Source organism: Notothenia coriiceps, unplaced genomic scaffold (genome assembly GCF_000735185.1).
Source record: "Notothenia coriiceps isolate Sejong01 unplaced genomic scaffold, NC01 NC01_scaffold00028447, whole genome shotgun sequence".
In the NCBI taxonomy this organism is placed as follows: domain Eukaryota; kingdom Metazoa; phylum Chordata; class Actinopteri; order Perciformes; family Nototheniidae; genus Notothenia; species Notothenia coriiceps.
This window is the reverse complement of record NW_011361148.1, coordinates 110,596-135,956: the sequence shown is the minus strand read 5'-3', so window position 1 is coordinate 135,956 and position 25,361 is coordinate 110,596. Positions and strand designations below refer to the sequence as shown.

The window sequence follows — 25,361 nt, the reverse complement described above, 5'->3', positions numbered from 1 at the left end:
TAACTGTGTCATCAGGATTAGGTACAGTTTTGCTGATGGATACTTCAGGCTCTTTTCTGCTTGACGTTATACTGTATGCTTTTGCACTTTGTCTGTTACAGTATAAGGTATTTTGCAACTGGTTAATCCTTTGAGGATGCAATCACTACTTGGAGCCAAATGTTCTCTGGCACACACAAAGAGTTTCCCATCTGCCTTTTCAGTTGAAGCCGAAGTGAGGCGGATGAGGAGAGACAGATATTTTTTTTAAGAACCTGTTTGATGACCTGCAGCCCTAAGCAAGGTACATTATATTTGTTATGGCCACCACTAGTTTCCATCAGTTCATTTTCCTAATTCTAATATTGAGTTAAACATAACCACCTGTTGCTATAAGATCAACGTGTGAGGTATAACTTTCTAAAACACACCATAAAGACTTTATTAGTTGACCTTAATATTGGTAATTAAATCAACACTTCATGACAATGTTAAAGGGCTTGCTTGACATATTAAGGATACATTATAATAAAGTTCTCTTCAAACCGGTCTATCAAGCCAGAATACAGTATGACTTGCAAATGAGAAATGTTACTTCTCACCTTTTTCTATTTTATGTATGCTGATAGAGATTAAAAAAATTTTTTTTTGACTTTTGCAGGATTTGAAATAAAATGTGTTTTCTTTACAGATTACTTATTTGTTTCTCTAAAACAAATATGTCTGGCTTTCCTGATAACATGTACAAATGTTGTCAAATATTAGTAAAAAGTTAAAAAAAAGCAAGAGAATATTATATGAACTCAAAATAAAGTTCCCATGTTCACAAAGAAGCGACATGTCATTGGTTAAAACAATTATATTACAACATATAAATAAACTCTCTAAGACTTTGGATACACCGGCTATATTTTTTGTGTAACTTGCATTAATTCGTGTGTTATTTCTGGGATTTTTTTACAATGTGAAAAATATACTATCATCAGACTGACGTGTACAACATCTGGCTTGTGAATCATATCCGGTTTTATTTTGAAAATAACATCCGGAAGTAGCCCTATTTATTCCCCAGCACTTGACAGGGGTGAGAAGAGCCGCTGATAGAGAGGAGCACAAAGTCAAGTAAAAGGGGGTTGAACCGAGGACGTGCGGTTTCTTGCAAAAGTGGCATCTGTGTGAGGAAGGCAAGTCTTCTGCTGTACACCAGGCACTCTGGACTCCACAGAGCCGACCCTGTCGCTCATTATATCCGGAATTTATCCTGCTTTCAAGCTCCTAACCATGAGGATAAACGTTTGGATTTACCAAGCTGTGGCGTGTGTTGTGGCCACTATATTGGATACAGGTAAGAGATGTGCTTCAGATTTAGAGCATGTGCAAGAGCAATGACATTTATTTTAAACTCATGTAAAAAAATCTAATCTTTCTTTTCTGCATATGCATTAAAGTGAGACATATTGAGAATACAATTCTGAAAATTAAAGTTTTAAAATGTGCCAAACATCTTTTTTGGCTGTCAGTACTAGACTTTATGTAGCAAATAAACTTCATTTCCTTTTGTCTAATCCGTTTTTAATTAAAGACTTTTAGTGACATTTGCATACAAGTTTATCACAAGCCCTCACTTGCAATGTTGATTTGACTCGCCCTGTTTCATAAATGACTGTGTCTGTTAAATGAACTGTGTGAACCCCTATGGCTATATTCTTTATTTTTAACTTGGAGAAAAACTATATATGTACAGTCCATATTCTGTAATACCTTCATATAATGACTGTCTTGTAGAATAAAACTTAAAATGAAATATCTCAGCAGCACATCAAACCTATCCTCCCCATTATTTCAATTTATTTGGATCTAATAGCAAGTTTGAAAAATCTAAATGTCAAATATGATTAATGCATTTAATATGTTTTTGTGTAGATTAATAATATTGAAGTGAATTATGACAAGTTCACTTCTGTGGAAATGCAGCTGCCTTGAGGTAGAAAGCCGTGCCAAACAGCTTGGTTTGATACGCATTATTTCACTGATTTTTCATAAAATAAAGTTTTGGTAATTTGCGTAATAGACCATGCTGCATCACTTGGATCGACTCCACTTCAGTGACCAATATGACGCGTTGAATGTGTTAAATGTTGCACCGCAGCGCAACTTTGGCGCACACACTCGGCCAAGCCTCATTAAACGCGTCCAAACGAGCTCCGTGCCGCTCCTTTATCAAGCGCAGATTTGCGGATAGTTACTGTCTTGGTTTACATCCGCCGCGCTGACAAGTCACTGAGCAAAGCACTGAATCCAGAGTCACCACCTCCAGGGGTGCCGACCCTGACCTCCCTGGAGTTGGGGAAAGTAAAACATGCGCGCTCTGGCCCGAGGTATTCGTGCGCTTGTCCCGGTAGAGATATAGAATAGGGGTGTGTGTGGTGCATGTGTGTGTGAGGGAGAGGTGGTGGGAGGTGGGGGGGTGGCTAACATCTGGCTGTTGAGCCCAACTCCACATTTTGCGCTCTCTGAAGCAGATGTAATGTCTGCTTAATTCCCAGACTGAGTCACACCTTTAACCTGCTACTTTCCTGTTGTTCATAATCATATTCTTTCTTCAACTCTACCTATACCCTTTGTGAATATCGACAGTGGCTCATTTGCAGCATGTTTTCAGGGAAAGCCGGACTAAAATACTTATCCAGCTGACACTTAAGTTCTTCGCTCAAGGGCACCCAAGTGGAGGTTCCTGAGGAAGGTCAGAGTGCCGGTCATTGGCCACATTTTTCAAGCTGAACTAGGGGACTCAAACGTGTCCCTGTAAGCTACGGCTGCCTCTTCTCATTAAATATCACCTCTCTCACACTTGCCTATTGAGCACGTTTTATTATAATCTCCAACCTCAGCGAATGGTTGGGATTTGGAGATAGCAGGAGTCTGACTGCAAGGAGAGGAAGAGACTAAGTGAAATCTAATTGAGCAGCCTGGCCAGACATCAGGGCTGGAACAACACTGTGATGAGTGCCAGATGTGGTCCAGTGGAGCCTAAACATTAATAACAAGTCCTCCCCAAAAACCATTTTCAACCACGAGGAGCCTCTAAACGCTCCACAGTTTACAGTATCCTAAGTACACACACAACGTCTTGTGTCGGATCTTGGCACAGGAGCGTGGAGCTGTAACTCAGTAGCATGAGATTTTCCTGTGTGATTTATATCGCACTTGCCCCTAATTATAAACGGGAAACTATTGTAACTTAACACATAATGCATTTTAAGATGTGGCCCTCATGAACAGCATTTACAGTAGAGCTTTATTCTTCTGATGGATTGGCTCATAATCTTTTCCAGTAGGTAGAAATGAATGATTTGCGTCACAGAGGATTTGGACTAAAAATATGGTTTTGTCCTGCTTGTGACCCCGTTTGGATCTCATATACAGTATAGTATGTCTTGCAATGTTAGAATTGTACTTTGATACATGTTTTCCAAATCAAAGACTCTCAACAATGTCCTATAACTAAAAATAATTCATGATAGTGTGTCCTTTCTCCAACTTTGGCAGTTTTCCATTTTTCCACATACTGTATATTTTCTGTGCTTTGGATGACAATAACTGAGACACTATGAAACATATACATAAAACTTAATTACTTTTTAGAAATGTTAAGTGACACCAAAGCTTACTGCATTTTGTTTTGCTCCCAACAAAAATAAATGCCAGCCTTATTGCTCAAAATGAAAAGGAATTAACCAAAACGTCACTGTAATTAAACAGCAGGAGTTGCAGTCAGACGTTCGTGACTAAAAGGGTCATGCACGTAAGTTATTGTGGGAATTAATCTTGTTTAATAACTTTAAACTGTAACATAACAAATTCCATGAGATAATAACATGTTGTGGATTTGTGGCTCGGTTTAAAAGCATTAAAATATAAGATATTGTTTCATGAGCATTCAATCTCCTACTGAGTCACTTAGGCACTTTCAAACCATCAGCCAGTTGGAAGGACATCATTTGTTCTCTTGGCTGTTTTAACAGTTCAGCATCCACTCTGTTCCAGGCTGGATCCAGGCAGCAATCCCTTTTCTGAAACAAGAGTACTGGGGAGCCTTTTGAGCTGGGTTTTGATCCTGGACGCACTTCACTAGCACAACGATGTTTCAGTATAATTCAGCAGGACGGATGCTTAAATACCAAGAACATGGTGCTGTAAAGCAAAACGTAGTTGAAGGGTGCTTTCAGGAATACATGGTCAACCAGTTAAATATATGGCAGTTAAATAATTTCATTTTCTTCATGCCAAGACTCTTCTTGATGCCGTTGTTCAGATAGTCTAGTCACCTTGACGAAACTCAGGGAAATATGCTCATTTTGACAAGTTCCTCACTAAGTATATCATATATCATTTATCAAAAATAAATACACATAAATGTAATTAATACACAAGCTTACCCTGGTTAGATCAATTAAAAAAAGATCACAGCATCACAGAGACAGCAGCTAACTTGTCCTCTGGGCGTATTAGATAAAAATAGTTCTGACAGAGCTGTCCACTGGCTAGATAAGTCCTTGAAAAACCACTCATTCTGCATTAAAATCACATGAGATACAAATGGTAGAGATGTGGAGGAAACCAATGTTTAAGACTTGCAAATACACATTATTGTACGAGGAGTTCCACTTCCTCCATTTGACTCTTTTCAGTAGATGCCGGTTTAATCCTACACACTGGATTACACACTACCTTGATGACATTGGTGGAAATCATGCGCCATACAGTAGACACCTTTTAGTCAGTTGTATGGCTCAAAAGTTGGTAATGTAAAGGCTTAAAAATACATTGTACATCAACAATATAGCACTACATCCATAAACATGTGGTTTAATTACCCTACTGACTTCCTTTGGCTTGATCATCTAAATATGTCTCCTGTTCTATTCTTTCCAATTATGTAATCCAAGTTGAAAGGTATCTTCAATTTAGTAACAGATGGTATCTCCCAATCAAAATGAACCTGGCTTTAGCAATTCTCAAACGAATCCAATGGCTGTACCAAAACATGCAGGTAACATGATGTGATCTTGTGTCCTTTCAGGTTTTTGTAAAAGGACTCATCAGTCGTTACAGAAGTATGAGAAGAGTGAAGGTCACATGCTGGTTTGCACAGACTGCCCTCAGCCCCCTTTGGTTAGAGGCAGCCGGTCGCTGGAAAACTGCGCCCGCAAGTGCAAGAAGGTCAAGACAAACTTCAACTGCAGGTCAGCTTCCTTTTACTCTCTATGTTTCCCTGAAATACGCCTGTGTTCCCCTCACTCCTCTCCCCCCCTGTGTTGACTCACTATTTACATATTTGTGTTGTTTATCAGTTGTTCATCTCCCAATTACTTCTCCCCGATGTTTCCACAGGGCTTTTAACTTTCAGCGGCACAACAGGAAATGCCACTTGCTTCCTTTTGACCGCTTCACGCATGGTGTGCAGACGCAAGCCAACATCAACTTTACTTTGTATGAAAAAAAAGGTAAATGGCATTAAATTGTGAGGCATAAATTATGTTTTTTTTCTCATGAGAACATTCAAGGGCCGACGGATTTAAACAGGCAAATTATTTGTAGGTTGATTGCGGGTTGTGCTTCTTGCGTCGGCTCCCGGCTCCCGGCTTTTTAAGGTCTTTAGTTTTTCTGTTGACACAATAAAAGCAACTAACCCACCTCAACCTCCTGCTGTTTAATCACTCCAGTGGAGAGAGCTGCACGACCCGTAGCAGACTTAAGTGGAGTGTAAACAAAAAAAGTCATTGTTTACACTTGGAACGCGAAGCCTTTCTCCGGTTAAGACTGTGGAATCTAGCACTCTTGAATTTACTGCAAAATGTACGGAAACTCCCCCCGGTGACATTTAATGAACTTCAGGGAGTTGTCTGTTTTTGGAATAACAAACAAGCTGGGACATACTAAAACGTTCGCTGTAAAAAAGTCTTATTGACCATACATGGGAAAATATATACCAGGTGTTCATAGCAGTGAACCACCTCGACTATTAAATGACTAAACGATGTATAAGTTTGCACACATAGTACACAGAGTACACAGAGGCAGCTTGTAAAATCGAGAACACGACTGTTGAAATGTTTTGAAATGCTTTTTTTCCCTTTGGTCTTACACAGATTATATAAGGGAATGTATCATCGGCACCAAGGACAACTACAGAGGGAGACGATCTTGGACAAAGTCAAACATCACTTGCCAAGCTTGGTCAGATAATAACATCAATGAACACACGTAAGTCTTCCCTTTTTTATCAAGACAAAGTACAAAGAGGAAATTGTTGTGGAAAAAGGGAGTATCCAAGAGAAGGAATGATAACAAACACTTGTATGATACCTTGAGAGTGCAGTGCCGTGCTTGAGGACACTTTTTAAGGAGTGCAAGGTGGTAATCATCCCCCCTGCCAGATTCCTGTGGATTTAAACCAACAGGCTTTAAAATCTGTTTCTTTAATCTTTAGGCTTCAGCCACCTTTCTGGATGTTCCTTCTCTATTTCTCTGTGTCTGATATTGAACAGGCCTCAGCAGCTGATTTATAGATGTTCAGATCATCCCCATCCACCTCTGGGGTTAAGGGAAGGCAGAGGCTCTGAGACGGATGAACGTTTAGCCAGGAATAAGTCAGATTTCTTTCAACACATGCAGGGATATCCTTCCATCGAGGTTGTTTTTCTGCTGCACTGCAGGCCATCAGGTGTATCCCGTTCTCTCTTGGCTTCAGTCATGGCAAGATTAGTGGATTTGTGACGATGGTGCTGTGCCAGCCTCTTATTAGTGGGGCTCATTAGTTACAAGATATTTTAATCGTGGCAAGGAGGGGTTTAAGAGACAGACTAATAAGGGTTTGAAGGAGTGCAGAGGGACACATAGACAAAAGGGAGACAATGAAAGAAAGAAAGCCAACATTTTATTGACTGGAGTCATGTTTTTTCTGTTTCCCAGCTGAGGCCATAAAACAACAGACATACTGAGAGAAAATAATAGTTCATTGATCCCCCACAATTAAAACACATGGCAGTGTTGATCGCTATCATCTCATCTGCTGTATTTCTCAGCTCCATTCACAGAAGCAGCTCGACACATTGGGAATCCTTTGTCAATTGTTTATTTGACACACGTTAACAGTCCATGTACCAGATGGCAAATGTTACATTGCCCTGGCTTGTCAGCAACCATAGGGTCAAAGGGAGCTTTCCTTGAGGCAGATTTAGTGCCACTGTGAGGTTACCTAACATGGGACTGTCCCGCTGTTTGAGAATGACCACCGTAATGAACCACGCACCATTGGCGCTTCAGGTAACTATTATTTTCATGCTTGACCGATCACCGTGGGGCAGGGGTGATTTCTCAGGAGGTTCCCTTTCACGAATGGGACTTCCGCCTGTTGTCTATATTTAGTCTTTGAACCAAGGCTATGGATGAAGCATGTACTGTAGGCTACTGATGCCCAGTCAAGCAGAGAGAATGGAATGGAACATTTTGGTTCAATAATAGATAACATTGCAATCATTTATTTATTCCCATAGGGACATTTGTTTTTCTACACATTTCTACAGGGAGGTCAGCAAGCACGCTCAGCTACAGAAACACACAGCCTCTTGCAAACAAAAGATTGATAGGCTACTACTCTCATGTCTGTAGAGCAACAATTAAGCAAGTTAACTTAGCTTAGCAAACATACCTGAAACAGGGGGAAACAGCTAAGGCTTTTCCAATTGCAACATGTTATTTGTAGGCATTAGAGTTGCAGGTAGGCAGAGTTTTTTAATGCTTTTGGCAGAGTTACTGTAGCTGTTTCCATTCTGAACTGAATTGAACTTAGCTAGGCGCTAAGCTAATTGTCTCCTAACTGTTGCATCATAGCTAACAGATATATATGACAGTGCTAATTCCTTTCTTGTCCGCTATACAAACCAAACAAAAGTGAATTAGCACATTTCCAAAAATGTAAAAACGTTCAGGACAATTATTATTTTGGATGCTGTAGCATTGAAGCATGACTATCTTTGTTCCAGGTGCATGTGGCTACACATTTTGCACGCAGCAGTTACTTCAGAACTAGATTTCTTCTTTAGTGATATACAAAATCTAGCCAATATGTTTTCCTGGCCCAGAGAGGGAAGCATGTGTGTCTGCGCTCCGGTGGGAACAGACCTTGGCAGGGAGATGAATAACTGGCCAACATCTGTTAGTGTAACATCATTATGGCTAACTTGCTTCCATGCAGCGGCATTTACGGACTCTCACCAGATGCAACCTTTTTTTGTGAGTGAGGTACCTTGTAATCCCATTTATAAATTAAGGATAGTGTATTATAATAGGAATATACTGAATAACACACAACAGATGTGAGTTTTGGCACTTTTCTGTTGTAGATACAGCAAGTGAAATATTGCTGTTAGACTTAACCCTTTTGTATTTCTCTTTGTTTGGGACTAGGGTCTCTAGCTAGATGCCTGAGATTTCTTGTAGTTCTGGGTTGAATTATGTTGTGCATTAGTGTTGAATCCTTGCGTAAGCCCCAGGGCACGGAGGGGAGAGCAGAGCCGTCTCCCCCTAGAAAACAGTCATTGTCTGGGTTGGTGTGTTCAGAGAAGCTGCTGAAGGGTGGGTGGACTTATCATTCTTTCCCTTTCCTGCACATTTTGTTTCTTTTTACATCATCAATTAGACAATGAATCTCGTCTTTATACTCCATTCAGCTCATGTTTCCTTTAGCTGAAGTCAATCTCTTCCCAGTTCCCTTCCACCCTTCTTCTACGACCTTAACTGTTTCTGCTGTCTTCCCTCTCTGTCTTCCTTGGTGGTATGGGGAAATGTGGTCGGCATGGATCAAGAGGTGCTGACAAGCCAGCTTTTCATCATCCTGCCATGTCATTAGACACATTTTACACACTGTCCATTTAGTATGGGGGTCCCATGCGGCCGCTCGTTGTTACATCCCATATGTTGCAGGCCAGGTTCTTTTTCTTACATTGGCCTGTTCACACTGACGCGAGGTTGCAGGTGACAGAGAGGAATTAGGTTTAAACGTGTTCAAAGGCTGCCAGCAAAAGAGCTGCTTGGTCTGTTCCAAGTGGTTCGTGGCGTTGTTCTGTGCTGTTGGTTGTTACTGTGCTGTGACGGAATCTGGCTGCTTCACACATGATGGAGCTGGGATATGGTAGGAATCGGTAATGCGATCATGCAAAAGGTGCAAACCTGGGGAGCTATCGATGACATATTTTGCATACGATTTATGTGTCTAGTCATTCTAGAATTGTAAAAGTAACCCGATCACCCTGTAGGCACTAGCGTTTCTCAGAATGAAGCTTATATGTTAATGCATATGCCTTTTGAATTCATTTGGGCTGTTACTGAGAGCACTTGCAGGCAGGTACGGTGATGTATACACCACTGGAGCAGCCAAGTGTGCAAGTACTCCCTGAAATGTATTTATACAGCTTACAGTATCAGTAACATAGTCAATAATTTATGTCTACTCCCCTGTAGGTTTTCTCCTGATAGGTACCCAACGCAAGACCTGAGGGAGAACTTTTGTCGGAATCCCAACAACGATCCCGGTGGTCCGTGGTGCTACACTACAGATCCCAACGTACGAGCCGAGGAGTGTGGCCTGCCACAGTGTTCACAAGGTAAGACAAAAATATCTCTCCAATAAAATGTGTCCAAAATAACGCAGAATCATGTTAGGGAGTTACTGTCATGTTCCTTTCCAGAGGTGTTGAAACATTTAATTAATGTTTCTATAATTTATTTTCTAGAGCAGCAACGATTGGTCTCGTATACACTGTAGAGTTTTATTGTTTTTTTGTGTTTTTTTATTTCATAACTGAATATTTTTGCGTTCTGGACTGACTAAAGTACTTATAAAGATTGTTCTATGGGAAACCAGGATGGACATTTTTCACTTTTTCCCGACTCTTTATACATTAAGTGATTTATTGAGAAGATAATCTGAAGATTACAGTTAGCTGGAGCCTTGTTTCCTTCTTGAAGTCTTGAATTATGTGTATTCATTACTAGAAGGAAGAGTTATTTAATAAATGTTGTATTTTTTGACAACAGAAGTCTGTATTACGTGCAATGGTGAAGATTACCGGGGAAAAATGGACCAAACAGAGAGTGGCAAGGAGTGCCAGAGATGGGACTCAACAAGGCCTCACAAACACCACTTCCAACCCAAAAGGTAAGCTGCAAAGCTGGTAATCCTGCTGAAAAACCCTTCTCACGGACAATGCTGCACACACCCATGACAGATGCTTAAATAACTAACGCTAATACTCAGGAGAGGTAGACCTCACCAGTTGTTATGACTTACGTCTTTCCCTCCAACATTATTTTCTTTCCTCGCTGTATCCACTCTGTCTCCTCTCTCAGGTATCGACAGAAAGATTTAAAGGACAACTACTGCCGTAACCCAGATAATCGCCTTCGTCCCTGGTGCTACACGGTGGATCCTAAAACTCCGTGGGAGTACTGCGACATCTCTGTGTGTGGTAAGGGCCTACGTACTGTATATACTCCTGGGGCTTCGGTTTTGTAGACAAAGTCATCAACTAAAGACCAAATTATTGTTTAACTGATTTATGACTCAGTTGCTAGTTTTTTCTCAGTCTAGTACCGTCACAAACTCATTGTTACATATACATCATAGGGTTCATAAGTGAACGGGGCATTTGGATCTTGTTTTTTTAGGACAGACAGACAGAATGCAATTGAGTTCTACCAGCTTGTGGGTTGGGGGCGCCAGGAGGTTTAATACATACAGGACTTTGGTGGTTGTGGTGAGAAAGTAATAACATCCCTTTTCTCTCCTGCCGAGTCCCATAATGCTTTTGTTTACCCGGCAGAGTGTTTCATGTGGCACTTGGCTTCAAATTCTTTCACCTCAACAAGGAAGAGTTGTTTGTTAAGGGGGAGGTCTGACTTCAGAGAGCCAGAAGTGTTTGACCGAGACCACTGATGGATCACAAAGAGCTGTAATATGGAAAGTCACAATGGAGGCTATTATACAGGGATGCGTCACATGGCCATCAGAAGGCCTCATAAATGTTTTGGTGGTTTGAAGATTATCGATAAAAAGAAAATTAGAGTGGAGGAACAGTTTCCATGCAGATGCTGCCATGCATTACCAGAAACAAATGGTCACTGAATGGTTTGATTTAAGTGATGTGAAATATATTGTGGCCAGATATCAATGACCTGTGGAAGCTTTTGGATTGACACCATAGTCAAAACATTTGTGAGACATCTTGCTTGTGTTACTCAGAGAACCGGGGTTACATCAGCATCCTGAAGTTATTTTACTTTAGAGTAATCGCCAAACTTTGTCCCGTTCCAGCCTTTTTTCTCTATTTTACATCAGTGTCAATGGACTGTCTTTCGATCTAGAATTAAAACAATACATGTGAAGACTATTCACGATCACAACCAAACAACTAAGTGGTTGTCCATAAAAAGTTGCAAAATGATCAATCAAATCAATTATTTGAACATTTTTCTATTTTAAATACTGCCCTATTGTATTTGTTATGGCTGTATGTAAACACTTTTTGTCGTATGTTGAACTTGAGTCACCTCCCTTGACTTATTTCACATTTGGCAGTGTCTGTAATTGAGATAACTTTTGCCTTTTATAAGTCATACACAAATACAGAGGGAAAGAGAAAAGAATGGATGCCAAAAAGAGAATACCGACTGGAGAAATTATAATTTTTTCCTTTGAAAGAACATGGAAATATTCCTGCATGCTCACCCACAAACACGCAGAGCATCTCTTTTTGTCTCTGTTACACACATACACACATTGACTTTACAGTACATGGTGTGATTTACAGCGAAGGCAGCTGGATCTGCATTTATCCAGATGTGTGCATCCCTCAATGCCTGCCCCCAGAAAGATAAAAACCAATGACCTGTAGTACGCCGCGCACACAGACAGTGGCATGCATTACATCAAGCCAAGGAATCCCTCTTCTCCATCAGCCTTCTCGTTCCTGCCTTTCATTCCCCTTTCCTCCTCCATCTTCTCCCATCTCATTTGTCAAAGGCTAAAGAAACAGAGACAGTAATCCAGAGGGGAGAAGTTGCTCCCCATGTACTGCTATCCCTGCAATGCCGAAAAGCAGAATTCCATCTGAGGATGTTTAGAATAGTTTTCTGGTGGATAAAGTTGCCCCAGCCAGAGCGGGTTGGCTGTGAAATCTTTGGTTGGGCTGCAATACACCATTTCACTAACATTGTTTAATGTTGAGGCAAAGATATATTCGTTATGATCACGTTCCAAGTTTTTCTTACAAAGATCTCTGACATATTGGGTGAAATAACTTCATATTGTTGTTGATGTCCCTACGTGCAAGAATGTGGGGCACCCATGTTATGAATACACAGAAAGTTCCTATCGCAGTTGAGGTAAGGGGGGAGTGCTACTGTTTTTGATCATCTGTCTCTAGGTTAAACATGACACATTCTTCTGGGGATTAATATCTCCCTCCCTCTCTCCCTCTCTCCCTCTCTCCTATCTTCAGTTTCTAAATCTCTTTAGCAACCTTCTTTCTCATGCTTACGCTCACAAATACAATTTCTATGTATTTTTCTGGCTAGATTCTGACTCAAGTGAGGACACAGATGTCAATGTAACAACATCCTGTGTCCAGGGAAAAGGAACAGATTACCGAGGCACAATGAATGTCACTCCAGAGGGTGTGACATGTCAGCGCTGGGACTCCCAGTCGCCCCATAACCACTCCTTTCTTCCCCAGAACTTCAAATGCAAGTGAGTAATGTTTAATTCATGGACTCTCAAAGCTTAAATTAACTTTTTTCTGCCATGTGAAGGAGGAAGTTTATTCATTATTTGGATTTGACTTCAAAATAGGGATGAGCCTGATACATAAAAATGATAGCTTTGCAAACTAATTCAGCACCATCATTTAAATTGTAGTTTGTGTATGTGTTTTAGAGACCTCACAGAGAACTACTGCCGTAACCCTGATGGCGCCGATCACCCATGGTGCTTCACTACAGACCCCAATCAGAGGATAGCCAACTGCACCCACATCCCCAGGTGTGATGCTGAGGCCACACAAAAAATAGGTAACATTTTTGTATAACTTTTAACGAACAGTTCAACATTTGTCGAAATATGCTTATTCAGTTTTCTCCCAAGCTTTAGATGAGAAACATGTATACCAGTCCCATCTATGTATGGAAAATATGCAGCAGAGAGATTAGAAAAAGGGAAAAACTGCTTTCTACTAGTATTAAAGTTTACTAAGACATTTCTTTATTTTGTTTTATAGTTTCAATCTGGAAACAGAAATGAAAAACAGGGGTTTTATAGGGAGCTGTGGGCTGTATCTATTTCTTGGCAAACAGTGAACATACATTAACAAGATTTGATGTGTTGTTTATTATTTTTTTATCGTTGCTGATTTCCACCTGTACTTAATCTGTATGTATAAAGCTAAGAAGACTGGGGTCTGTAGCTACATATACACGTTACAGTTATGACAGTGGTCTATATGTTACATACAGTATAAGTTAACAACCGCAGCTTTAAGAGTATCGTTGTTTTCCAAGCAGCATATTAAAAAAAAGTAATCATGTTGTTTCCTTGAATAATGTGATTTAACTACAAATGCTGCAAGCCATGTCATGTTTTTGCAAAGTGAAGTAAGACAGATGCTTTCCATATTGCTCCCGTAGGACTGGGCCACTTGGAAGCATGCTGCCCTATGAATTCCATTGCATGGAAGAACAAAAATATAATGCTGTACTTCGGCTCTCTTTCATCTCCCATGTTTCTCTGCTTTAAATTTACAGTCAGATGACTAAACGTGTAAAAACTGCAGCAAGTCTGTAAGTTGCCACAGGCCCACTTCTGATTTGGTTTAAACAAGTCTACCACCATTTTCAAAAGGGCCCTTGACATTAAATTCATCCAAACCCCATAGAGAAAGCCAAAAATCTGAACATGATTATGTTATTTTTGCATCAATGAGAAAGACAGCCACCACTTATGTGATGTGTGTAGTTCTTAGAGTATTGCTCACTCACTGATTAGATTTAAGTGTTTGGGAAACTGCTAGGCTAAGTATTTGTATGCTCTCCTGGGAACTTTGAAAAAGATTGTCTAAATAATAATATCCGTTTCTTTATCAGAGTGTTATGAAAGCGGAGAGACGTACCGGGGCACGTTATCCATAACTCGATCGGGGATTCCCTGTGCAGACTGGTCACATCACATAAACAGGTAAGAAATTATTTTGCATCAAAGCTTCTTCCCTTAACTCCCATTCAAGCTTTAGTTTTACCGGGAAACACTGGATATGTTTCTTAGAGAAGCTGACAAACTCTTCAGTTTAGTTGAGTGTTTGTTATGGGCTCAGCTCCCATTGCCTTGTGAAAATCCCTTTCATATGCATGAAGCTCAGCAGTGAAAACAAACAGCAAGAGGAAATCAGAGGTTCCTCAGGGGTCAATACCAAGACCAATTATTATTCATCTAACTGACAAGAGGAAACCCTGGGGTGCTCTCCAAGTGACCCATCCTGACGGAAAGGTTGCCCACTCCGGGGTTGTTGCTTCATGCTTAAGTCAGGCTGTTGGAATTACTTAATTTACAGGAATTTTAAAAGCCAAAATGGCACAGACAGATGGACATGTTCCAGAACAGACCCCTGACCCCAGGAAGTGCTTTCTGAGGAAAGTAGATCAAAGCCAATCAGCTCCCTCGCATAGTCTGCAGCCAGCGAGTCTACCCTGCTCAAGGTCAAGGGTCATCCAAGGAAAAACTGCTGAACGCTACAGCTTGTTTAACAATCTCCTGGGAAGTAGAATTATCTTCACCTCCTGACAAATTGCCGGCCATCGCTTAACATTATGTTTCTGTGTGTGTGTCCAAACTCCTAGCGAGTAATTGCTTCTCAGTGATATTTTGGATATCTGAGAAGATCCCATCTAAGTGAGGTTAAACATTGCATAAAGACACACAATTAAATGTGAATTCCTTCAAAGCGGATGGACAACGGAATCATTTCATAGAGGATGTGGCTCCTGCTGGTCTGAGCTCTGCTGCATGCTTAGAGTGCATACTTTCAAACTCCCATGAGTACTCTTCACAAAACTCTGTGTTTCCTTCTATGGGCTCTGTGTAGCGAATGCAGAGGATTCATTGCACTACAGGAAAGCTAGAGTCAGACTTTCCAGGCATACCATGGTTACTTACAGTGTGTATGCATTGTATGTGTGTGATGGTGCTTGTGATCCCCCATGTGTGCAGATGCTCTGTTTTTAGAGTGAAAGTGCGTATGAATCTTCATGAGACGTGGCTCAGTGTTGGTTGAATGTGTGCAGAATAACAAATGGAACATGAGAATCTGTATTTGTGTGTTTTACAGTGGGGATTCTCACTCTACAGAATCCCATGTAGGGCTGGAGAGGAATTACTGCCGGAACCCGGACCGGGACAAACATGGCCCCTGGTGTTACACTAATCCAAATAACCGTTTGGCCTGGGACTACTGCAAACTGAAGCACTGTGAGTGGCTTTAATATACCTAATCTCTTTAATGTATCTATAACATACATGAGTACATAGATACATCTGTGTTGTGTCAGCCATTAGCAGAGCCTTAGTTCACCATGGTAGAAATGACGTGAATTATTGTTGATGTTGTATAGGGCAATGTTTAAAATATCTAGTTGGTATTCCCTTAAGGGGTAGTTCAATTTTATAAAAATCCTGGCAAACAGTTCGGTAAAAGAATACCGATAGGCCTACCACTTTCATACCTGTATTGTAAATAGAGTGGCGAAGTCACGCCCACTTACTTCCGCATCATGGGACCTTATTCCGAAAAAATAATACATTGAAGTCAATGGAGAGAGAAAACTTGTGCCATGAATTACACATATGTTGTTTGTCAATCTTAAAAAATCATTTCCATGTCAAAAAATTTCCATGTCAAAAAATTCAAAATTTGTCTTAAAACTGTTGAAATATAAGACTATGAAAAATACGCAACTAGAAAGACTACAAATCCCAGAGTCGCGTAAGTGCTGTCATAACTGATGTATTCCCTCCAGATAGCTAAAAATACATTTACTTACTGTACTTACTTACTTTAACAAGATGCCTGTGTGCTTTGTACCGGGTTGTCATTATACCAGTAATAGTACCTCTTGCTCGTTCTCAACTAAAACAAAACACGAGAGTGTACCTTGTTAGCTAATGTTAGCTAGCTGACATTAACGTTACACATTACACTCGTGTTACTCACCGAAACCTTGTAAAGCCGGTCCCGCATGCTGGCTCTTACGGAACCGACTAACTCCCCTTTTTCGTATGTACAGCTCTCAACATACCCAGACTTGTAGTGATTTTCACCTCTTTTAATACTTTTCGCCTCATTCTAAAAGAAAGAAGTGAAATGTACCAACGTGACGGCCATCTTGGTGTTGTTGACGTGTGCAAGACCAGAGTTGTAGTTCATTGAGCGCTTCACACAAAGAAATGTGTAACTTCACAGTTTTACGACACATTTAAAAAATGTTGACTTACAAAATTATCTTTTAAATTGACAAACATCATATGTGTAATTCGTGGCACAATTCAAACGGGATCGAAAGATAATCTTTCTCTCCCCATTGACTTCAATACATTATTTTTCCGATATAAGGTCCCATGGAGGTCCACCGGAAGGGGAGGGACTTCGCCACTCTATATGCTGCCAGAGCCAGCAGCTGATTAGCATAGCTTAGCTCAAAAAACTTAAAACTGCTGGAAAACCACAACATTTAGTTTTTAAACTATTTGAAAGAATATACACAGAAGGCAGAACATAAATAAGTGTGCTTTTGAGGTGCTGGTAGAATAATTGTGCTATCTTTTTACAAAACATGGCTAGCTGTCTCCAAGCTTTGTGCTAAACTAAGCTAACAGAGTGCTAGCTAGCTATTTGCGTACAGACAGATGTATCTGGTATCATTCTTTTCTTTTAACTCTTGACAAAAAATAGAGAACATTTTCCAAAATGCTAAAGGTTCTTGTTAATAAAGAAGATATTTCAGAAGGAGCTTGGAAGCATTGTTAAAAAAATTATAGATGTGCCAAAACTGTGGTTTTGTCCAATTTGCAAGAGAATACACACTGCTTAAACATCAAACAGCTGCAGGTCTCTACTGCCATCTTTTTATTGGTGAAACACTCAGGAGGCTCGACACAACATTTTCTTTGGCTGGTTTCAATCTGGTCGCAATGAAGAGCCCCTTTCAAATGGCTGCAGAATAATTTACATAATGTAAAACATATCAATCGAGACCTTTTTTGAGGTCTTCAGCAAATGTATTTGCTGACGGTTATAGCCTCCAACAACTACCGGTACTCAGATTCAGAGTAAAGTAAAGAAGGATGTCTCTTTCAATTAGGTTTTACATTTGTATGTGTCAATGTATGGTCAGTGGTCTAAATAATGTCCTGCTGCTGTTGGTTCTCTTCTTACAGTTCTGCTTTTCTTTACATCTATCAGGTGAATCAGCCACAGTCTCTCCTCAACCCAACAGTAAGTATTGCTTTGACTTATCTGGCTCTTACCGGTCTAGTCCTCTTCCTCTGATCTCTAATCTTCATTTTGCATTTTTACTTCCTAAATCAAATCCGTCTGTTGTCATGTTCCTGACTAAACAAATCATATTTTATGGTTGCCTTTTGTTGTTGTCAAGGTAAATCATATATCCATCTAACATGCAGGATGAAATGTGTTCTTGTTCAGCTCCAACAGACACCAAGATATCATGCTTTGTGCATATAAACACCAGAATAGTTGGAGGACACCAAGTGCGGGGTACAGATGGCAGCTGGGTTGTAAGCATCCAAAGAGAGTAAGTCAATTTACATCTGTGCTTTTAAAACATTTGTCCCTTGTTATGCTCTTATACCTACTGTAATGGCAAAATTGTCTCATTTAAATTTCCTTAGGAAGGTTCATTTGTGCGGGGGCTCGTTGATCAGAGAAGATTGGGTTTTGACGGATCAACAGTGCTTCACCTCCTGGTAATACTCCACTAATGTATCTGTCTGACAAAATACTTCTCCTGTTAACCTCTTCCATTTGACCTTTCTCTCAAAATTGCTTCTTTTTTTCTTGCTGCGTTCCTTTTGAATACTGTAAAGATGCAGGATTATCCTGTTTACTAGTGCACTCCCTCCCAGACAAGCCTGACATGAGATATGGAGCAGAAATGTTTAACTTCTGTAGTTTTCTATGTCAGAGCCAGTCACATAATATGATATCTCTTCATCTGAAGTGCTGGCTTTGAGGAAATGTCCTTATCTGTATAGTTAGGTACAGTTCTGTATGTATTCCATATGGTATACATCAATGGCTTTAAGATGATAGTTTGAGAAACTTTTTTTTCTTTTAGATGTTGTCCATCTAAAACATATTGCATAAAGGATCATTTGAAAGTAATATACAGTATCTTTTTATATTTAAAATGTTTTCATGAAGAACTGAAAACAATGAATCGTTAATTGTGGGATTTTCTTGTTTAACGTGTTGCAAGTAATGTGTAATATTAAACATTTATTATAGTAAAATATCCCAACTTCATAGCTTTTTGCATCATCCTAAATGTCCACCTCTTTCAAACTCCACATTTTAAGCATGGTTTCTGGTGAAGTTTTACGTTTCAATACCAATTGCCGATATATATAAGAAACATTACTGTAGGTTTACGACTTACGTCGTGGTCCTTGTTGGCTTCAGTGTTCCAGATCTCAAGGATTACAGTGTGCAGGTTGGAGTGCGCCACCTCAACGAATCCTCCAACCACCCGGGACTACGCATCTCTCGCCTGATCTGTGGCCCGGAAGGATCCAACCTGGTTATGCTAAAACTAGAAGAGTAAGTTCTTAATTACTCACACTGAACATTTTTTAAATTAAAGTCGACATTTCATTGCACTTTCACCTATTTAAGATCCTAATGTTAGAGCATAACTGGTTATATGAACAACTTTTGAATCTATTGTATCTCTGATAATGTAACACGTTCACATACATTTTTAATGATCTAAGAAAATGTTCTTATTGGCTGAATGTGGTTCTTATTTATGTCCGTTTTTTTATTTTTTTTATAAATGAACTAATTATAATTATTATTTGTGTTGTAGTCCTGCCCCTGTGTCTGAAGGTGCCTCTACAATTCATCTTCCAGTGAAAGAGTGTCACATCCCTGAAGACACCAACTGCACCATGTATGGATGGGGGGAAACCAAAAGTACTGTCTTCTTTCCCACATTTGCCATGCCACCTTGCATTTGAACTCAGACAAAAATAATATTAGTAGGATTCAACAATCACACTGCGTATCCTTTTTTGTCCAGACACAGGATACGATGAGGCGCTGAACACTCTGACCATGCCCATGGTCAACAACGAAATGTGCTCACAAATCAAAGGGGACGCTGGAGAAAGCAGAATATGTGCCGGCGGCAAGAGAGGAGAAGGCGTATGTGATGTAAGCACAAAAACAACCCTGAATGCAACATTAAAGTATATAATACCAAAAAGGTGATTTTGCCCAATAAAAAGCCAGCATCTAGAGTTTTCACTGGAACTACTTTCTCTTGAAGAAATGAAAATAGTTGACATTGAAAACTGTAGATCATCTTGACTTTCCAATTTCCAACTGAGTTATTTCCATATTTCTCATTTCATTGTGGTGGCAACAGAGGCACATCTAAAAAGTGGCAAATGAAACCAGAAACCATTGAAGGTTGAATGGAAATGTGTTTGAACTCATATTTTAGGCCTTGTATCAGAGTTTGAGACATTGGAGTTTTGTATAAAGTCCTTCTTATCGTACTGTTTCTCTAATGCTTCATGCTTCACCCTTTTTTCTTGCAGAAAGACAATGGTGGTCCATTGGTTTGCCAGGAACATGAGCGTAAAGTGATAATTGGCGTGAGTATCCAAAGGACAAAATGTGCGTCATCGCAGCCTGCGCTCTTTGTTAACGTCGCTTTCTACTCTGAGTGGATATACAAAGTGTTCAAACTTTACCCCAGTTTGGAGAGGGACTGATAGTGTGGTGTGAAGATCAAAGACATGCAGGAATGGACCACGAGGAAGAAATAAGGAAAATCCCGGAATGGAAAGTGGCCGTTTTGGGATTTTGTGGCATCATTTTTCCTTTTAAGATGATGACAGCGATAGAAGACTGGATGAAGGAGATGGATTCTCATTTGTTCTTCCAATTTGCAAGAGAAGACATCCTGGCTTTATCATTTTGAAAAAAACAAAGTCTTGGGCACATGCACGGCAAACTATTTGTATTTTGACATGTTCAGAATTTCTGAAGCCATGCAAACAAAGACAATGAGAATGACCCTTGTGACTCAGTATTATCTCCTGGAATATACTTGAATATGGACAGAACCCAGATGTCTAGAGGTTTCCGCACTTGGAGCCCTCCTGTGACTGGGACTTTTCTTTCTTTTTAATATGTTGAGCTGAACTGCAGAACCTATTTTATTACCTTCAACACAAATGTACTAATCTGGTTATACATTTTACACTGAACAAAAATGTAACATTGAGTTTAACGAAATGTATTATGACAACAGGTTCCACATAATTAGATTGTGTAATTTGTTGACATAATACATTCATTTAAGTCAACGTTTAAATTTGTTTTTCATCGTAAGATACATTACAAATCTAAGACGTTGACGTTAATTAAATCTATTCTGTCAACTGTATTAGGTTAGTTGAAAAAACCACTAATATTAAGTTTAAATACAAATAACTTTCAACTAACCTCATACAGTTGTGGGAAATGTGTTGACACTTAATTCAAGTCATTGTTTAGGTTTTTTCAGTGTAGCAAAGCAAGACAAATATACATTATTCAGCTTCTGAAATGATTCTACAAAGCGTTAAGGTAATGCCAAAAAGGAGGGGAAAATAAGGGTCATCTATAAGGTAGTACAGACACTAAAAGTCCAAATAAAAAATAGTACTAAGCCTATTCCTCTGAGTCCAGCAAATGTTCAAATCTGGCTTTAGATAAACCAGCAGTTAGGTACATAACACACACTATTGCTGCTTGGAGCTAACTGCAGAAGCCTTGGCAAACATGCCGTGCTAATTGTGTGCAGTAGCCGGACTACCTTTCCCCAGTTAGCTGTAACGTTTAGTTTCCCCTCGAGAGGGTCTGTGTAGGACTGGGCGAATTTCTCCGAAATCTTGTGCTAATATTTGTAGCGTGAGAAAGAGAAGAGCCATGCCAAATAAAACATGGCTATTTGGTCTCCAGTTTGGAGGTAACGTTGGCCCCTGGTGGGCTGTTTGTGGTCAGTAGGATATTTTATAGTTTTCTTTTTTGGTTTACTCCTTATGTACATAACTGCAGATTTATCAAGTATGTTTCTGCTGTGCTGTGAGATATTATAGGTCTTATAGATCTGGAATATTTTAGGTTCACTGAGTAATGTCAGATTGTCTTCTTCGTGATTGTGTTCGATATTTAAAGAGACTGGTAGCTATGTAGGTATATTTATTTTTTTAATTAGAGGAAAACATCGTTTGAGAACAATCAGGATCTTCTTGTGACATTTAGATTTTTGTTCCTTTCTCATCAGGGGGTTATGACCCCAGAATAATTTGGGTGCATATTTAACTCACATGTTAGCTACACAAATATGGAAGTACATGATCTGTGACAGTACAGCAACTCCAGGTTTCTTTCATTCAAGAGTGCTAGTTGCAGGCTAAATCAATATTGTTCTGCCTAGAGTTGATCATGTATTTACTGTGCATATACACACACATACGTACACATGCACAAACATGTAAAACTTGTAATTTAATCATATCATAATGATATTCTAGCAGGTTAAAGGTATGAAAACAATAGGCATTAGACATAGGCATTACATTAACATGCATGAAGATTTTATTTACCAAACAAAAGAAAACACAAACAAAGTTTTAAGCCGAATAAGTGAAACAATACAGGTTCTGATGAGGAGTTGAAAGTAGCAAGACGATACGTTTCTCTTAGACCAGAAAAAAAAAAAGAAAAATAATGCCAGATATTGCCTTAAATGTCATAAATAATGCCAAACATCCCAGCTCGTTTAGCATCAAAAGCATTTCATTTTAATCATATTTGTGTGGCTCCTTTGCCAAAGTTAAACAAAGTATTTTAATATCAGCTCCAAAATGACTGTTTTGAATATCAAAAGGAAATCATTACATAGCAATAAACTAATATTGGGGGATTTCCGATAAGCCTTTAAGTCCTTTTGCCTTTGGTTGGTTTCAATGAACATAACTATGCAATTAAATTATAACTGGCCTTAATCGTACTTTGAGAACAAATGCAATCGTCTTATATCCTTGCACGGGTTAAAACCAAAAGTCTATGAAGTAATAAGAGAGATGAATTAAAGGCAACTGAACCAAAGATCTCGTAATCTTGGTTATGTGGCGGATCATAATTGTAATGTAAATTGTTAGCTGTGCTCTCGTGGAGTTATAATGTTATTTAATTTACCTTAATGTAAATAGCACAGTGCATTCTGTAAATTACACTTTGTCATTTTTGTAAATAGTATACTTAAGTATTTTTCTTCATGATGATTCTGTTTATATATTTGTATACTGTAAACTTTAAATATAACAGCTGCTATTTTGTGTTAGTGAGTTGTTTTATATCTATGACTTATTTTGTATCTATGTATTATTCCTATTTTAATAAACAACTGACATTTTACTGAGCTTTACTTTGTACTTTTTTTGTACCCCAAAGTTTTATGTTGGAAATGTAAAGTACAGGTCCCCTGCACAAAGAAACTGCCAGGTGCTGACTTTCATATGTTAGGAAATGTGCACAATTAGCACAAGTTGCATTAGTTAGCATATGCAGACAATAGTTTTACAAATGGTTTGACCAATATGGACACTTTGAGTGGTTTTTGAGGGTGTTGAATCAGTTTCTGATCATCATCTTGGCCATATTTGTTCTCCTGGTGGGCTGATTTTGATGGACTTTGGTTCGATTTTAAAGTTTTAGGGCACTCAAAACTGCAATTTTTTATTTTTCTATTAATGTCAGAATTTGATTCAGCATCCTCAATAACATCAACAACCACACCAGAATTGTCTTATCTCTAACACATCCGGGTTCACACTGCTTGCAAGGAGACTCATTTGTCATTTGTTCAAAGAAACAGCCCACACTTATCTGTTTTCTCGCTTTTTGGCAGTTTACTCTCTAAGTCAGTCAGAGAAGCAAATTCTGCTGCATGATGAATATTCTTAAGTGGCTGGAAGCAACAGAGGTCATACAAACATCCACTGAAGGAGATGAATAATAACCTGTCTTCATAAACGTTTGGATAGCAAATGAGGGTGTCCAAAACTCGAGTGTGACACAACCTCTGGATAAGCTTTTCAGCAGCTCTTAAACGTTCTGTTGCTCAATATGAGATAAGATTAACTGTATGCTTCAACTGTTAGATATATTGTAGTGTCAAATTATCATATTCAGATAAGGGCTGGTGTGCAAGAAGTACTTTAACTCCATTAAAAGAAGCTTTACGTAATGTAAAACACATCATTTCAAGTAAAAGTTGTGCAATCATTATTATAGTAAAAGTACATAACTGTTATTAGCAATATCTGCTCAATGCATCAAAAGTAAAAGTACATGTTTTGCAGAAAAATTATCAAAGGCTGACCTAAGATATCATACTGATGCTTCAATTCTCAAGCAGCTTTTTAGTGTTGCCTTCTAAAGGGTCACAGTGAACGGTTTGAGATGATTAATGAGGCAGGAAAAAAACAGACCCTCTGCTTCACTAATCTGTGTTTTATCACATTTTATTCTCTAATCTTTGCTTTTCTTGTGAAATATTAAATCACTTTCTTCTTGTAGATCTCAAACAGTTACGAAACCATGTCAATTGTTGACAGGGGGTCCCAAGAAAGGGGTCCAAGCCAAAAATGTTGAGAACAAATGGTTTATGTTTTATTTTAAAGGTTTATCATACAGTTCTTAGTGTGATCTTAATCTGTAAAGTAACAAGTAAATATCAATAGAAACATAAAATAACATGGGAATAGAAGAACCTTTGATTCCCATTGGATCCCATTGGATCCCATGGGATCTTAGAACAGCAAATTGGAATTGTTCAAAGTAAATTAAAGAACTATCTTTTTAATTTGGTATTTTATTTGGGGTGATTTTAGTTTTATCAATGTTCATGTTTTATTGTTCTTTTATTTACTCATTGTTATTTCTATGTATCTTGTCTTGCTCTGTAACGTACTTGGGGCTGCATCTTGCATGAAAGGTGCTGCTATATACAGTACATATAAGTGTATTATTTGTAATAATGAATAGTAGAGTAAAGTGAGTTTCTTTCCACTACAGTTGTTGACCACTTACAGTAACACTGGTCTTACCCTAAGAGAGTTTGTAGGAAAAAGCATGTTCCCATTTCAATAACTGACCTAAATCTATTTAAAAGGCTTACAGATGATTTACTAGAAATCCCAACACAAACACACACTGTCATGTGGAGATGTCATTTACCTCTCTGGCTACAGACTGTATGTTACATGCCAACAGGTCATTCTGCCAGCAGGCCACTTCCCTGCTGCTGACCAAGCGCTTTGCCTTCTGATCCCAACCTTTCCTCGGGTGACCAATTATGGAGATACTCAGTCTTACCGTCTCCCCGCTGCAGTAAAGGGATATTCAGGAACTCAATGCCTCTGCCCTGTTGCAGCCATAAAAGCTGATACCGAAGCAGGAGGTATCAGGTCATGTTTAGACGTTTTGAAGCTTTACTTTTATATATTCTCCCACTGGCCTCCCCTTGAAGGAAAACTTGGAGGAGTGCCTTAACCTCCTTCAAGACTATAAAGGAGATAACCTCTATATTATCCAATGGTGACCTTAAATGATCCATGGAGCTATGATGTATATCACAATGCTGTAGGGCATCCGGTTAAGCTGTGCTCAAATACCATTTTTGTGCCAATATTCTCTATTGGCACAAGATGTTGCCTCTGAAATCGGAACCCTTTTAAACAGAACCTCTGCTCAATGGCTTAATAACACCTTGGTATACAATATCTCTCTTCTTTCCTGGAAATTCACACAAATTAAAACACTCATCACTTCATAAAAATTAAAAACACATTATTATCTTTTCAATCCAGATTTATTTAGCCATTAAATCAATTGTGTCAACAAGTGAACAAATGTAGATATTTATTTCTGTCGTAATCCCTGTTAATGGCAAATTCACAATTAGAGGAAGTGTGA

General features: G+C 39.1%; 1 protein-coding gene across 2 annotated transcripts; it reads left to right on the top strand.

Annotated features, from left to right (window-relative positions):
* Positions 1-1,121: 1,121 nt before the first annotated feature.
* hgfa (hepatocyte growth factor a) lies at positions 1,122-22,799 on the top strand. 2 transcript variants are annotated; one of them, XM_010785959.1, is made up of 18 exons: positions 1,122-1,324; positions 5,063-5,225; positions 5,374-5,486; positions 6,132-6,246; positions 9,505-9,647; positions 10,081-10,201; positions 10,393-10,511; positions 12,619-12,790; positions 12,977-13,110; positions 14,179-14,269; positions 15,417-15,556; positions 17,547-17,579; positions 17,790-17,898; positions 17,996-18,070; positions 18,786-18,923; positions 19,192-19,298; positions 19,405-19,538; positions 19,928-22,799. In XM_010785959.1, exons 1-18 carry the CDS (start codon positions 1,261-1,263, stop codon positions 20,102-20,104), a joined length of 2,148 nt encoding a protein of 715 aa, XP_010784261.1. In that variant the 5' UTR covers positions 1,122-1,260; the 3' UTR covers positions 20,105-22,799. The 2 variants fall into 2 exon arrangements, with proteins under 2 accessions (XP_010784261.1, XP_010784260.1); XM_010785958.1 differs by having other exon boundaries at positions 12,959-13,110.
* Positions 22,800-25,361: the final 2,562 nt, after the last annotated feature.